General features: G+C 49.7%; 2 protein-coding genes across 2 annotated transcripts in view; both read right to left on the reverse strand.

The window, feature by feature from the left end:
* LOC104052768 (lactosylceramide 4-alpha-galactosyltransferase-like) overlaps positions 1-3226 on the reverse strand; it is a 16193-nt gene extending 12967 nt beyond the window's left edge. The window contains exon 1 of the mRNA XM_064460719.1: positions 3156-3226. The gene's annotated coding sequence lies outside the window, so the exon portion shown is untranslated. The remainder of the gene's footprint in view (positions 1-3155) is intronic.
* LOC135315028 (lactosylceramide 4-alpha-galactosyltransferase-like) overlaps positions 1-3415 on the reverse strand; it is a 25627-nt gene extending 22212 nt beyond the window's left edge. Inside the window, exon 1 of the mRNA XM_064460672.1 lies at positions 3156-3415. Within this exon, the coding sequence (XP_064316742.1) occupies positions 3156-3400 (245 nt within the window). The 5' untranslated portion in view covers positions 3401-3415. The remainder of the gene's footprint in view (positions 1-3155) is intronic.
* Between the last annotated feature and the right edge of the window lie 12076 nt (positions 3416-15491).

Below are 15491 nucleotides of genomic sequence, written 5' to 3' on the forward strand. Positions count from 1 at the left end.
ATTTTTCCCTACCCTAATCTGGAGGACACTTTCCTTCTCCCTTTTTAAAATCCAGAGACATGCTGGAGAGGAAAGACAGTCCAACAGCAGACCACTACCCATGGATTCAGGGGATTTCTATTTACTTTGCTGCCCTGGAACTGGTTTCTACAGGCCAAGAAATAGGCCCCTTAAAACTAAAGTATAATATCTCACCTCCTCCTTGAAATCATAGTGAAGGAGATGTCTAATTTCTTCAAGGATCTCAGAGGGTTGTTTTTCTGTCTCTAACACTACTTTTCTCCTGTGAACACAGAAGTAGTATTTTCCTCCCTGGATGGAGCCACTGCAAGACTGAACATACTTAAGATCGGGAGATATTAACCCATGTATCTTGCACAGATCGGAGGTTTTGTGCAATTATTCAAAACATACAGCGCGAACATTTTCCTTTTTCAACTGAAAAACCTAAATACTAACACGACTGTACTTAATCCTTTGCTCACAGAAGAGCGGTTGGTTCACAATGCCATAAGCTGAAGTTGCACCAGACCTCATTTAAATTGATGAGCAGAGCTCTCAACCCCGGTTTAAGAAAATTGTAAAAGCCAGTATAGACAAGCAAAGAAGTAAGTTACAAGCAAATAAGTGAGTTGTTAACATATCACCTGTACCCCAGTGAAAGCACCATCCAAAATAAGATTTGTGAATTTGTTCTGGAATCTGAATGACCCAGCAATGTTAGGGGTTTTAAGAGTTTGTCTGGGTAGGAATGTCCGTGGGGAAAAAAAAAAACCAAACAACCAACCCCAGATGAGAACAGAGAATGGGATCTCAGAGCCAGAAGACACAGTCCAAGCTTTTAATAAGCATGGGAAGCAGAACCCTTAAGGAGCTAAGCGACACTACAGCTACACTGATTTCCTGAGGGCCTGCCAGTAAAGACAAGAGGGGCGTCCCCAGTCTCTCCTGCCATCACATGCTGGACCTTGATCCAAACCACACCAGCACGGATGGCAAGACATATTCAACGCTATACACATCTCATCTGGTCTCCCCTCTGTATATGGAACAGGCACATCTGTATGGTTTTATATACAGGAACTGCACCTGGCAGACAGCAGCTTGTCTCTATACTAATGACCAAACAAATGCAATGAAAGTAAGACGAGTAGTTCTCCTTCCATGAGTACTTGATGCCAAAGCATCTGCTGATGGCGTGACAAAACCAAGGCAATGGCTAATTGTTGCTAAAGCAAGCGGCCCCACTCCCTTCCTCCTCAGGCTCTTCCTTGACACTGCCATGACCAGCCCTGAAGGCTAAAGCACCAAAATCCATCTGCTGAAGGATTTGATTTTCTTACTGGTTTAGCTCCCAGAACTGGTTTTGCTCTACTGCAGGGTGAGACAGGCACAAAAACTGGCATAGAAAGAGATTCAAGAACAGGCAGCCAAGAAGCTGCAGCCTTTTAGTATCACCAAACCTATCTGCGTGGTAACGCCAAATTGCACACCAAGGCCTTCATGGTCCATGGCTACTGAACTTGGCCCCGTGATAACCCTGACCAGGAAAAACATCATTAGAGCCACTCTCCAATGGAGACAGCCAATGCCTTTAGAGCCAGCAGAAATCCTGTGAGAAGGAAAACTTAGGGCATAGCTACCAGCTGCTACTGGAACTACCCACCCAGAACTAATTCATGGCAGGCAGACTGCTGTTCACTCAACATCAGACCCTCCGGCCCTCACAGATGACCGCCATTTTTGTGTTGTCAAATGAGGGGCATGCAAACAAGAGAGAGGCGTTCACGTACAACTTCCTAGTCAGTGCTTCCTCCTACAGAGCCTGTGCCTCAAGACGCTGCTGGAATTACTACAAGAACCAAAAAAGGGGAATTTGAGTTCTGCAAGATTTGGTCCTCTGACTTCCACAGCAACAAAAACCATGAATAATAGTGCAAAACCATTGGAGCTCAGCAGAAGCTGGAGAGGGTTTCTTCAGGGTTAAGAAACATCCAGCCTTTTCTGAGCAACCTCTCATGCATTAGGAAACAACATGTTATTTTGACCAGGATAGGTCACTCTTAGCCAAAGCTTCTAAGCTTGCCTTCTTTCAGCAGCATTACTAGTTTTAAGTTACTACAGTTAAGAGAGTTACGTATTTTCTTATGCCTCTTTTGTAGGGGCTTTCTGTCCCCCTCTCACCACAGCAAGGATTTCTACAGTTCTATTGCAAGTCTCTGTCTTTCTTCCTCAGACCTCATTCGTGCTCCGACATCTTTCAGGGCACGTCTGCCTCGGGACACGATGGCCAGCTGCACTCTCCTGTCACCAGTTCTGCCGCCTTTCCACCCTCTCGCCCAAGCCAGCCTGTCCCCGTGGGCAGAGAGGACTTGCACGTTTCTCCACCCCATCTGACCCTTTTCATCCTCCCACCATGCTGCTGCCAGCCACCTGCACCCACAGCTTCAGCATTCGCCTCGTCCTTCTCAAGCGGGACGGAGCCCCTCCAGCCTGCAGCACACGCAGGCACCGTACGCGCCCTTCCTGCGGCCGCGATATTCATCTGCACCTTCGCCAGCTCCCTCCGACAGCCGTGGCTCCCGCTGACAGCGGTGCCTGCACAGCAGAAACCCTCACAAAACTCTGTTAGGGACCCGAGAGAAGCCCCCCATTCGCAAACCTCAGCCGAAATGCCTCGCCACCACCGGGAGGGGAACACACACCCACACACCCGCCCGGGCCGTAGCAGCTGCTACCCGCGGAGCAGCCGCACGGAGCCAGCCGGGAGCTGCCCGGGGGTCGCGGCGGAGGGCCGCCCCCTCCCCCGGCCTGGCAGCTCCCCCCCGGCCCGGCGAGGCGAGCGGAGCCGCCGTTCCGCGGGTGGGTGGGCTCCGACCCACCCGCCTACGGGCTGCCGTCCGTGGGGAGGCTAGTGGCCGGCACCGCGGGGGGCACGGGGACGTGTTGTGCTGCTGGAAAAGTTCCCCGGGGAGGGGGGGGAATGCACCTTGTCTCTAGCGGGGAGGGCGGACGAAGCCACCCAGCCCTCGCTGACGGGCAACCCGCGTCCCCCTCGCTCCGGCTGCGCCTGGGCGCCGTCGCGGCCCCCCGTGTGTCCCCCTCCCCGCAGCCCAGCCCGGGGCTCGGGCCCCCCGCCCCGCTCTCCGGCTCACCTCCCGGGCCACCGTTCCGCGCGCGAGGGAGAAGCGCGGCTCCCTCCGGCCGCCCCGGCCACCACCGACGGCGCCCGCCCTCCGCCCCCCGCCGGGCCCGCCCCCGGACGGGGCCCGGCTGCCCCCTCCCCGCGGCCGCCGCCTCCGCGGGGCCGGCCCGAGCCGAGGGAGCCGGGGGGAGGAACCGACCCGTTACTCGCCGGCGGCGCCGGCCGAGCCGCCCCCGCGCCCCGGAGCGGCGGCATCGACCCACCGACGGCACCGAGAAACGGCTCCTCCCTGGGCAAGGCCACTGCTGCTGTTTTTGGGGTAGAGGACTGGGTTGGGGTTTTCTTTTTAATTCATAATATACAATTTTTAATTACTGTTAGGCTTTCCCCCCCTTACGAACTCTCCTCCCCACCTCCAGGAATTTCTCCTTCTACCCCCACGGCCGGTCGGGAGCCCTGTAATCCGATCCCCGCTTTTCACGGCAATTTTTCCACTTGCCACGCTGTGATACCATCAAGCGGAGCCCAAGTCACGATGCGTGTCGGTGGTCGGTGGCGCAGGGCCCCCGGGCGGGCAGCGCCGGGGCGAGGTGGGCGATTAAACCGACCCCCGTTTGAGACTTCCCGGCCTAAAGGGCTGCTAAAGTATGGACAGAAGGAGGAGCAGGGGAGGGTGGGAGCTTCTTACAGCGTTTGACGGCAAGGGAGATGGTTACAAAGCTAACACGAGTCAACAAAGATGAGAATCTGAAAACTTGAGTTTCAAACGAACAAAAAGCAGCCCGCAGATGAGATGCTTACACGTTGCAAAGCAAGTTTCCTGTCTACCCTCGGGCAGGAAGTTTTGCCTAAATTATTCCTGGCACATAATTGCTTAACAAGTTCTTGATGAGCGTGAATAAAGAAAGGAAATTGGGGCTTTCATTTAGAAAAGCACCTTTGGCTACAACGCTGTTATGGGGTAGAGTAAATTGCCTGGGAAGATCACCAGAGATTTGGGGAAGCAGTTTAGATGATAATCGGGAATGGCTGGGGTGGAGGTAATCCTACCTGGAGCAGAGGTTGGACACTAGCCCTTTTGAGATGCCTTCCAGCCCTATTTTTTGTAATTCCCCTGTGTTGCTTCTGTGTTACAAGATACTGTACCCATGAGGAACATTTCCACGAAAGAAATTTTGACATTTGCTTAAACCCCCTGCCATGTTTTCCCCATGATTAAGTAATCTGAAACTGCTCCCCACCCACACCCACCCCCGAAATAATGTTGAACTGTTTCTTTTATTAGAACGGGCTTTAATCAAACTTGGAAGTTAAAATTGATTTAAAGATATTTTTGTCTGCCCCGCTGAGCAGAATTTAGATTAATGAGACAGAGTCAGTGCCAAAGTTGTTGATACTCACCCCCATTGGAGCGAGGGATCAGGCTGAATGATGGCTTCCCTCCTTAGTTTTTCTGCATTTCTGAGCTGCATGAGCAGCCCCTTCAGCAGCCTGTGGCAGTGAGCCCAGGGGTGCTATTCGTCGCCTGGTCCCTGGGTGAAAGCAGGCATTGGATGCAGGGAAAGATGAGGTGAGGTCTGTGAACTTGGGTGCATTCAAGGGCAACAGCTGCGTCATGAGAGCTGGTAGGGTGAGCGCGGTATCTGCAGCACTGCCATACACAGGCACCCTGTGAAATGGTAACAGCAATGGGGAAGGAGGACCTGAAGCTCCGAGATGTCTCCAGAAGATTGCCAGAGCCAGGATTTAGTTCCCATGGGGCTACTACAGCACAGATGGTGTCGTGGTTTAGCCTCAGTCGGCAACTGAGCACCACACAGCCGCTTGCTCACTGCCCCTACCCCAGTGGGATAGGGGAGAGAATCGGAAGGGCCAAAGTAAGAAAACTCGTGGGTTGAGACAAGAACAGTTTAATATTTAAAATAAAACAGTAATAGTAATAGTAACAGCAATAAAAATATAATGAAAAGGGAAATAATGAGAGAGAGAGGCAAAACCTCTGGATGGAGGGGAAAAAAACAAACAAGTGATACCACCCGCCGACTGATGCCGCCGGTCCCCGAGCCAGGATCGCTGCTTCCCCCGGCCAACCCCGCCCCAGTTAATATACTGGGCATGATGTCATATGATATGGAATATCCCTTTGACCAGGTTGGATCAGCTCTCCTGGCTGTACACCCTACCCTCCCAACTTCTTGTGCAGCCAGCAGAGCATGAGAGGCTGGAAAAGTCCTTGGCTAGTGTAAGCACTACTTAGCAACAGCTAAAACATCAGTGTGTTATCAATATTATTCTCATATTAAGTACAAAGCACAGCACTATACCAGCTACAGTGAAGAAAATTAACTCTACCCCAGCTAAAACCATGACCGTTTCCACCTCTTATTCCATACCATTTACATCATGCTCAGGTCCCATACTATCCAACGCAACCTCAATAACCACCCCCCCGCTTCCCATCCTTTGATAAAATACACAGATATCATTTATCATCCCCCTAGTCTATGGACCACCCCTGTAAAAACTCTGTAGAGGGTCCACAGATGTCCACAAAATGTCTGTTGAGTTCATTTAGTCCATGACTTTGGGCTTTATCTATCGTAACATTCTTTTGGGCTGGAGAGATGGGTGTGTGGTGTTGGATTGTTGCATGCTGAAGTAGAGTCCTTGTTCCATCACTGCCACACTGTCAGTCCTTGTTCTATCACCGCTGCACTTTGCTTGGTTCAAACAAAATTCATTCTTCATTAATTTGGGAGAGACCTACTATGATACCATTGATACAGCATGTAGCAACCATAGTAGTCATGACATACAACATTATATAGCAATTAGCAGCATACCATTCAGTTCATTGGCTGTTTTCACCCAAAATCAAATCCCCTTGAGGTACACATTGGACTGTTCCATCCTCCCACATCATCCACCAAGTGCACCCAGGTCCTTGAGTGAAAGCAGCTCCACAAATGGGTTTGCCTTTGCCTGAGGCAGGAAGAACCCAGGCTGTTTTCCCAGCATATTTTTGACATGCACTACAGGGACTTTATCCCCTTCCACAGTACATAAGATTTCTGATTGGGCAGTGCCAGCTCAACTGGCAGATCCACTAGTGTTGACTAACCAGGTGGCTTTTGCTAAATATGTACTCCAGTGTTTAAATGTCCCACCCCCCCATTGCTCTCAGTGTAGTCTTTAACAGTCCATTGTACCGTTCCGTTTTCCCGGAGGCTGGTGCATGATAGGGGATGTGATACACCCACTCAATGCCATGCTCTTTGGCCCGGGTGTCTATGGGGTTGTTTCGGAAATGAGTCCCATTGTCTGACTCAGTTCTCTCTGGGGTGCCGTGTCGCCATAATACTTGTTTTTCAAGACCCAGTATACTGTTCCGGGCAGTGGCGTGGGGCACGGGATATGTTTCCAGCCATCCAGTGGTTGTTTCCACCATTGTAAGCACATGGCGCTTGCCTTGGCGGGTCTGTGGGAGTGTCATATAGTCAGTTTGCCAGGCCTCCCCATATTTATACTTCAGCCATCGTCCCCCATACCACAGAGGCTTTACCCAATTGGCTCGCTTGATTGCAGTGCACGTTTCATATTCATGGATAACTTGTACAATAGTGTCCATGGTCAAGTTCACCCCTCAGTCATGAGCCCATCTGTATGTTGCATCTCTTCCCTGATGGCCTGAGGTGTCATGGGCCCACCGAGCTATAAACAATTCACCCTTTTTTTGCCAGTCCAGATCCACCTCAGCCACCTCAATCTTAGCAGCCTGATCCACCCTGCTGGTTGTTTTGATGTTCTTCAGTGGCCCGACTCTTGGGGACGTGAGCATCTACATGACGGACTTTCACAACCAGGTTCTCTACCCGGGCAGCAATATCTTGCCACAATGCGACGGCCCAGATGGATTTGTCTCTGCGCTGCCAGTTGTTCTGCTTCCACTGCTGTAACCAGCCTCACAGGGCCTTTGCCACCATCCATGAGTCAGTATAGAGATAGAGCACTGGCCACTTTTCTCATTCAGTGATGTCTAAGGCCAGCTGGATGGCCTTTACTTCTGCAAACTGACTCGATTCACCTTCTCCTTCAGCAGTTTCTGCGACTTGTCGTATAGGACTCCATACAGCAGCCTCCCATCTCTGATGCTTTCCCCACCAGATGACAGGACCCATCAGTCAATAGGGCATATTTCTTCTCATTTTCTGGCAGTTTTTTATATAGTGGGGCTTCTTCAGCACATGTCACCTCCTCCTCTGGCGATATTCCGAAATCTTTGCCTTCTGGCCAGTCCATGATCACTTCCAAGATTCCTGGGTGACTGGGGTTTCCTATTCAAGCCCATTGGGTGACCAGTGCAACCCTTTTACTCCACGTAGCATCAGTTGCATAATGTGTAGAAGGGATCCTCCCTTTGAGCATCCAGCACCGGCAGTTGGGGTGCCAGGAGCAGCTGTGCTTCAGTACCAACCACTTCTGAAGCAGCTTGAACCCCTTCAAATGCTGCCAATATCTCTTTTTCAGTTGGAGTATAGCGGGCTTCGGACCCTCTGTATCCCCGACTCCAAAACCCTAGGGGTCGACCTCAGTTCTCCCCTGGAGCTTTCTGCCAGAGGCTCCAGGTAGGGCCATTCTCCCCGGCTGTGGTGTAGAGCATATTTATTACACCTTGTTCTGCCTGGACTGGCCCAGTCTTAGACTCTGGATATGGAGATGTATCTAAACAGCAGAATTTGGATCACACACGTGCCTCTGGGCCATGTTATCATTAGTTCCTGACCTGTCAGCTTACAGCCCTGTGAGAGCTGCCACTGGTTTGGATTTGCCTCAAAGCGCTGGCATGCAATTGGCACAGCTGCCCACGTGCTTGAAGGAGGCAATTACCTGGTGAGCACCCCAAGGATGTTAGCCAGCTCTTCTTGCAAACCAGAGCCAGGGTACACTGGGTCTCAGGGAGCTGAGACAGGCTGTGGGAGGCAAATGACCTACACCTAGCTACCGTAAAGAGCATAGCACCATGCAAATCATTCTCCAAAGCACCTGGCAGAATAAGGGCAGCATCAGCTGCAAGCTAATTTCACAGCTGTAAATCACCTGAGTAAATAGTTTTAAGTACTTTCAGCCTGGTTTTGATTAGATGAGCAATTTTCTACCTTGTCTGTCAGCCAGTGAGGTGGCTTTGGTTTGAACTGGGAGAAGAGATTTACTGGGGAGGGCTGCTATGACAGTACAGGTGGATTTATCCTCATCCCTGTTTCAAAATAAGCCAGTAAGCTGCTAGCCAGGGCTGAGTCCTGCTGCTGGAAATGTCTGTGTGTCACCTTCCAAGGTGCCAGTGCTAGAAAAAGCTTACACAAAAATTATTCACGTGAAAGATGTGTGATCACAGCCCTGGTTTCTTAGCCTGGAAAATAAGTAAATGGCTTATCGAAGGTGGGGAGGGAGAAGAATGCGGCGTGGCTGGCACTTAGCGATTAGATTGTAATGGCCCGTGTTGGGAAGGAAGTGGGAGGAGGAGCTGGAGGAGCGAGGACATGTTCCTGGGGTCATGGGTTCATGGGGTCAGAGGAAGCACATGCCAGAGGCTTTGGGTTGCCTGCACGCAGCACAGGGGCAAGGCAGCCAGCAGGGTCATTAGGCCCTTATGGTATCAGTCTCCCAGACATTATACACACTTTACTGCTGTTATATGTACTTTTTCCTTGATGGACAGACCATAGCCTAGATGTTTGTGGAGCTGAAAGGTCCAAAGTGGTAAATGGGCATAACTGAGGGCACAGTCTTGTACTTGGGGCTGTTTTCCTCTGTCCGAGGGCTGCCCTCTGCAGGCACTGGGGACGTCTGGTGCAGCACTGCTCCCACCTTTCCATCCAGCGGCTCCTCCTGTGGTCACGTCACAGGGGTGGGCCATACTGGGGGGCTGCAGAGTGGGACTTGGTGGCCAGGCTGAAAGACACCCACATCTGCTCTTCTTCCTCCTGCTTTTCAAACTTGGCTGTTGACTGTCTCTTCTGGCTTCAGTTTTAAGCAAACCAGAAGTATTCCCCTCTCTTCAGAACAGCAGAACAAACTCTCTCATGATGTGGCCACCAGTGCTTGTCTGGTCTTTTCCTGGTAGAAGCCAGATTGCAGACTGAGACCCGCAAACCACCTGCCTTTTTTGTCCTATGGTGCCAAAGGAACGGTATTCCCGATCAGCCATAATGCAATTGAAACTGGAGCATGTTCCTGTTGCCAGGTTTTCTTGAGCAAATTTCTGTGAGAGGAAAGAAGGGGGGGGTGGGGGTGTAAGTGAACGGTTTTGCTATCAGACACTCGCCTCTTGAAATGAAGTCACTGAGCCCCTACCAAGAGACCTTTTTTTTTAAAACGAAGTTGGCAGATACGGGTAAATCCTTTCAGAAGCATTAGCTCAGTGTTGTTAGGGATTGTATTTATTGACCAATAGTCACCAACAAGGGATATACTCTGAAAAATTTTGCCAGTTGAGTCAAGTGTGATGCTAAGTGCCGTGTCCGGCAAGCCAGTTAGAAATGGAGGTGTCATAAGAGGGAAATTAGAACAGTGTGGTACCTTCAGACAGAAGGCAGGATGGCTGATACATAATTTAAACCCAAAGGGAAGTGTGCTACTGCAGGCATAAGAGCCTTCAGCTGGATGAAAGGCCATCTGAGCCATCTGAGCCATCTGCTTTGCACGAAAATGGCCAAGCACATCTCCGCTTCAGCTTTCTACCAGGCCAAGCTCACTCGGGACAGGAGACGGTAAGGGCAACCCCCATGTATCTATAGCTGGCTGCAGGAAGATCTGGAAACATTTAGGTATGTGGAAATCAAGGACATTTTTCCTTCTCTGTAGGAACCTTGAGATCACAAAAGCTTTCCTTGGCCCAAGTCCAAAGTAAAAGGGTATTGAATTAATAATTGCCAGCAAATTGGGTTGGATCATGTTTAAAAGTTTTGTGCTGATTGAATCAAATAATAATAATTTCTATCATATTTGAATAACTCAAAATTCAAATAATGTTTCAAAAGGAATAATTATTTTGAATTGGAGGGAAAATGTTTGCTCAGAATGTGTCAAATTTGGAAATTTTTTTTTGCCAACCTCTATTTTCCTGCATCACATTTTCTTTTAATTCTGATGTTCACTAAAATTCTCTCCTTCCTGCCAGAAGACCAGGTTGAAAGAAATTTCAGAAAAAATGAAGTAGTTTGAAAATCCCAAACCGACTCCACCGATCATAGCAATGATTTTCTAGGACAAATTTCATAGCTAATAGTAAGCGTCCACATCTCTAAAGCTGTGTAATGCTGACGGAGTCACTGGCATCAGTGAGGGTTGCCAGTTCCCCTAAATCAGGTCGTTCTGATTTGGGCACCGAGATTAAGTTACAAACAACCAGTGTTTGGCTCTCCCCTCTCCCTGCATCCATATATTTGTTAATGCTTATCAGATTAATATTACCATCCAAGAGCATAACATGGAGTTTTCCTAAGATAAGGAAAGCACTTGCAGCATTTTCCAGCTCCAGTGCAGCATGTAATAAAATGCCCTTGTTTTTCACAGCTTAACCTACCGTGGGGCATAGATATAATTAACATGGTGAGGACAGTCCTAAAAACAACTGACCGTTGTGTTCCTACATGAATAAAGGTCATTAATAAAGTCCTCTGTTACTCTTTTGTTCAACATGGCCTTTAAGGATACCTGTTGAGTTAAACATTACACTTTAAATGTGAATTACTCTACTCTGAGGCTATTTGGAAGTAAAATACATTTAGGACTGTAAACATAGGCAGATGCAGAAGGTCCATTTTCAAAAAAACTGCCTGGCTATTCATCTGGGGCCACTCTCTCAAAGTCTTAATGCACCTTCCAGGAAGAGGATGGTCTAGTCTGAGTGCTGGGGCTTTGGGCAGTTGGACATTTTCATTTAAAAGTTTCCTCTTGTCTTGAAGCAAGTGTATAATCTTTGATATAAAACCTGTACCAGTTTGAAAGCAGCATGTGACTGACTGAGATTTCTGAGATACTGAAGCTAACTTGTAAAAAACAGGCAAAACCACCTCAAGTAGAGGAATAGGCATCGATACATTGACACCCATCAGCCAGCTCACAGAAATATTGTATAATTGAGAGGGTTTTCCACATCTTTGTACATTGCAAAGGGTTTGATGTTTGTCTGGGCTAATTCCAGAAGACCTGTCTGGTTTTCCTGTCAGCGGTATCCCTCCTCGGTCCCACCTTGGTCCCCACAGGTCCAGCTAGGCAGAGCTCCAGGCTCCTGAGCATGAGGCCAGAACCTGAGTCTAAAGGATTAGCAGGCGCTTAAGCGCTGACCTAGCCACGTGATAGAGGTGCTGTATAAGCCAAAATACCCACAACACCTATGCAAACCAGAAATTACTTGCCCCCAGTGAAATTTATCCAGCTCTGGTACGTGGCGTTCCCAAATGACCAGGGAAAAAACACGGTCACAGAAGATTACAACCAATGCCAACACACAACACCTCAGCACTTATCAAGTTTAAAGTAAGTATTTAACTAGTGAAATAGAGTCCTTTTGTTCCCAAGAGAACTGCTGGAGTTTACTGAGGTTTTCCTGTTCTCCAGCAGGCCATGGGTAGCTGATGTTGTTTAGGTAATGTTTTCTGCAACTCATCCTCTCCTTAAAGTCTAATGGTCTTTCAACAACCCGGATGTCTTTCCCAGCCATTTTATCAGGCTTAATTTTGTTTGATTTTAATTTGAAAAGTATAATTGATAGTACATGCATAATATTTGCCATTTCCTCTGGTTGTCCACAGTAGTCATGAGGTTGGTAAAAGTGGCAGGACTGTGCTTGCTCTTACTCCCAACCCGCAGGTAATTCATGTATTCACTAGTAACAGCAAGCAGGTCTGCCTTAAGCCCTTGGTACGACATCAGAGAGAGAAGGAAAAATATCATTGCTTACCATGGCAGGGGAGGATTAGGAATTAAGCATACTGCCATGGCTGCAGGGCTCCTGGCACCGTGGGCTCCCAGCCCTGGGAAGACAGGATGTCCCTGCCTTGGGAAAATGTCTTCCCAGATTAAGAGCCTGGAGCAGGCGCAGCCTCAGGGATATCTTAGGAGACTCCTGCATGTCGGACATCCCCTGCACTGTGAAGCTGCAGTTGGCGAAGAGGATGTGCCCATGCTTTCCCCAAAACTGCTGCTGCTCAGGGCTCGCCCACCACAGGCCACTCTCGTGGAGAACCGTGGCAGTCAAGGGAGCCCCAGTAAGTGTTGCACATTTTTGCTTTCACTGGCTTCAGAGCAAAAATAACTAATCTGCAGTTGGTTAACAAAAATAAAATGAGCCTAAAATAAAACAAAGGTGAAAACAGCAGAGCTGTGTGCAGTGGCATTAGTGGTTTGGGGGGGTGGGGTGGGGTGTGTCACCTGGAGAGGCCACGCTTGCATGTGCCATGAGCAGGTGACATTCAAAGGACCTTTCCCAAGCTGTGATTTCCATCTCTAAGGCAGGGGGTAGAAAGTCATACCCTCCCCAGGTTTTCTGAGCGTGTCTAATGTGGCAAATGCCAGGATCTCCAGGAGCCACAACTCTAATTTTGGCTCTGATGCAACACCTGGTTCTGGGAGCAGCAGTGGTAGGGAGTTCTCTGCAATAACTCAGCACTGAGAGCTATCTCCCACCCAGAGCCATAATTTGCTGAGGGCACAGCTCCTGTGCAGCCTCTTCCCAGCCCTTTACTCCACGAGTAAAGACACAGTTCCTAAAAAAAAGCAGCTTTGCTTCTTTCCAAAGCTGATGAGCTGGCAATACGCCCAGTGTGGATAGCAGGCAGCTGCAGCCTGGCTAGGTCATTCTCTTCTGGTCCATCCTCCCTGCACCATAAGGTTTTTTTCAGGGCTCCTCTTTTCAAACCACAAATGCCACAGGCACCAGGCAAAGCATTTTCTGTCTTTTACACCCCTTTTGCTCTGTTCAACCCCAGGGCCAACACTGTGACCAGGCAGTGCTTGCTGCCTGCAGCCAGCACTCCTGCCTGGGTGGCAGCAACCCCACAACATCCCTGTTCCAACAGCTGGGGGTGGCCCCACTGGCCTCCCTGGGAAGCGGCACCGTCCAAAAAACCCTGGTGCTGCTGCTGCACCAGTAGCGATGAGAGCACTGGGATAAGCAACGGCACAAAGATCAGTGGGGAAGCAAGGGTTTGTTGATGGCCAGTGCATGTGGTCCAGGTGCTGCCCCCCCGAAGCAGTGCCTGCCCTCAGGCAGACATCAGCTGCTCCCAGCCATTGCATTTGCCATACAGAGAGGTGCAGACCCCTGGGAAGCAGCACCCGAAGGAGCAGTGTATTAATGCAAACAGGAGCTGACCTGGGTGAGCCTCTTAACATGCCAGGCGGTGAAGCACAGTGGCTCAAGAGGGCTTCCCAACGTGCATGTCTGCTTTTCCTTAAGGGGCTGCCGGCATGTCAGGTACAGGAACCAGTGCCATTAGCCATCGGAGTCGCTGAGGCCAGAGCTGACTTTTTGTGCTCTTACGCACTAGAGTAATATGTAAAAATAACAATCGAGACCCCCCCCTTCCTTCCCTCCTGGGGCTTTGAAGATACCTAAATTATTTCAGGTGCATGGACATCTTTGGTTCCCAGCTAGTAGCTTCCTAATTCAGGACACCAAGGATTTCTCTTAGATGTCGATGGCTCCATGTGCTGGTTGTCAGAACAAGGTTTGCACCCTGGCTGGAAGCCTGGAGGTAGAAGCTCAGCCACAAGGACTTACTAAGGGAGTATTTGTTTTGAGCTATTGTCTCACCTTCTGGATTTTTTTCCCAATAACTCAACAAATCAATAGATTATTACAGTTTAAAAAAAATGTTTGGATTTGAACAAACTATTTGGTTATTCTGCCAGGCCAGAGTTTGGCCTATGTGCTGCATTTAGTGCCCTGACTTTCTGCAGTCAGCATAATGCTGCTGCACGCCTGTATGATGCACCTGGCTCATTTGGCAAAAGTGGCTGCTCACTCCCCTGTGCTCCAGATCCCGGGTCTCTTCACCACTCAAGCAGGCTGTCCCTCCTCTGTGGAGTAACAACCACTCACAGGATCCTACCCACGAAGCTGATCCGGTTGCTCCAAACTGTTTCTGAGCAACCGGCCAGCAGCTGCAGAGACACCACACACCCCTGCAGCGCACCTCAGCAGCGCCCCTACCCGCCCCGCGGGTACCCCTGGCACGCTGTGCAGGGACAGGCCATCTTGTTGCACACGGCTTGGTCCATCACAGATTCACAGTATGGCAGGGGTTGGAAGGGACCTCTGGAGATCATCTTGTCCAACCCCTCAGCTTGAGCAGGGACACCCAGAGCAGGGGGCACAGCACCGCATCCAGGCGGGTTTTGAATGTCTCCAGGAAAGGAGACCCCACCACCACTCTGGGCAGCCTGTGCCACTGCTCTGGCACCCTCACATTAAAGAAGTTTTTTCTCATATTGAGGGGGAACTTCCTGTGTTCCAACTTGTGCCCATGGCCCCTTCTCCTGTCGTTGGGCACTGCTGAAAAAGGTCTAGACCCATCGTCCTGACACCCACCCTTTAGATATTCATAAGTATTGATGAGATGCCACCTCGGTCTTCTCCATGCTGAACAAACCCAAGTCTCTCAACCTTTCCTCATAAGGGAGATGCTCCAGCCCCCTGATCATCTTCGTAGCTCTCCGCTGGACTTGCTCAAGGAGTTCCACAGTCCTTCTTAAACTGGGGGGGGCCCAAAACTGGACACAGTACTCCAGATGTGGTCTCACTAGGGCAGAGTAGAGAGGGAGGATAACAACTCTCGATCTGCTGGCCACACTCCTTTTAATGCATTCCAGGATACCATCGGCCTTCTTGGACATGAGGGCACGTCACCCCGCAAAGCGCATGGGTCCTGCACAGGAATGCTCATGCTCAGCCCTTCCTGTGTTTCCCTGCTCTGCAGCTGTGGCTCTCACACACACAGGAGGCAGATCTCTTCATCTGAACAACTTAATGGCAGCTAATGACAGCATGGTTCACTGGTGCTGCCTGGTCAGGATGCTTCTTCCAAAAGCCTTAAAAAATACAAAGCGTTTTGAACTGCAATGGTAACTTTTAAATGCCTGCCTTGAATAGCTCTTAGTCTTGAAGCAAGTTTAAGAAATTAAAAAAAAACAAACAAACAACAAACCCCATAATAAGGAACAGTAGCAAAGTTTTCAGTTTCCTGCCCCTCAAATCCCTCCACACCTTTAAGGAAAATAATTTTTCTGAAGAAGAATGAAGAAAAGGGTTTGGGGGTTAAAAAGGCATGAGAAAGGCCACTGA

Source organism: Phalacrocorax carbo, chromosome 1 (assembly GCF_963921805.1).
Source record: "Phalacrocorax carbo chromosome 1, bPhaCar2.1, whole genome shotgun sequence".
Lineage (NCBI taxonomy): Eukaryota > Metazoa > Chordata > Aves > Suliformes > Phalacrocoracidae > Phalacrocorax > Phalacrocorax carbo.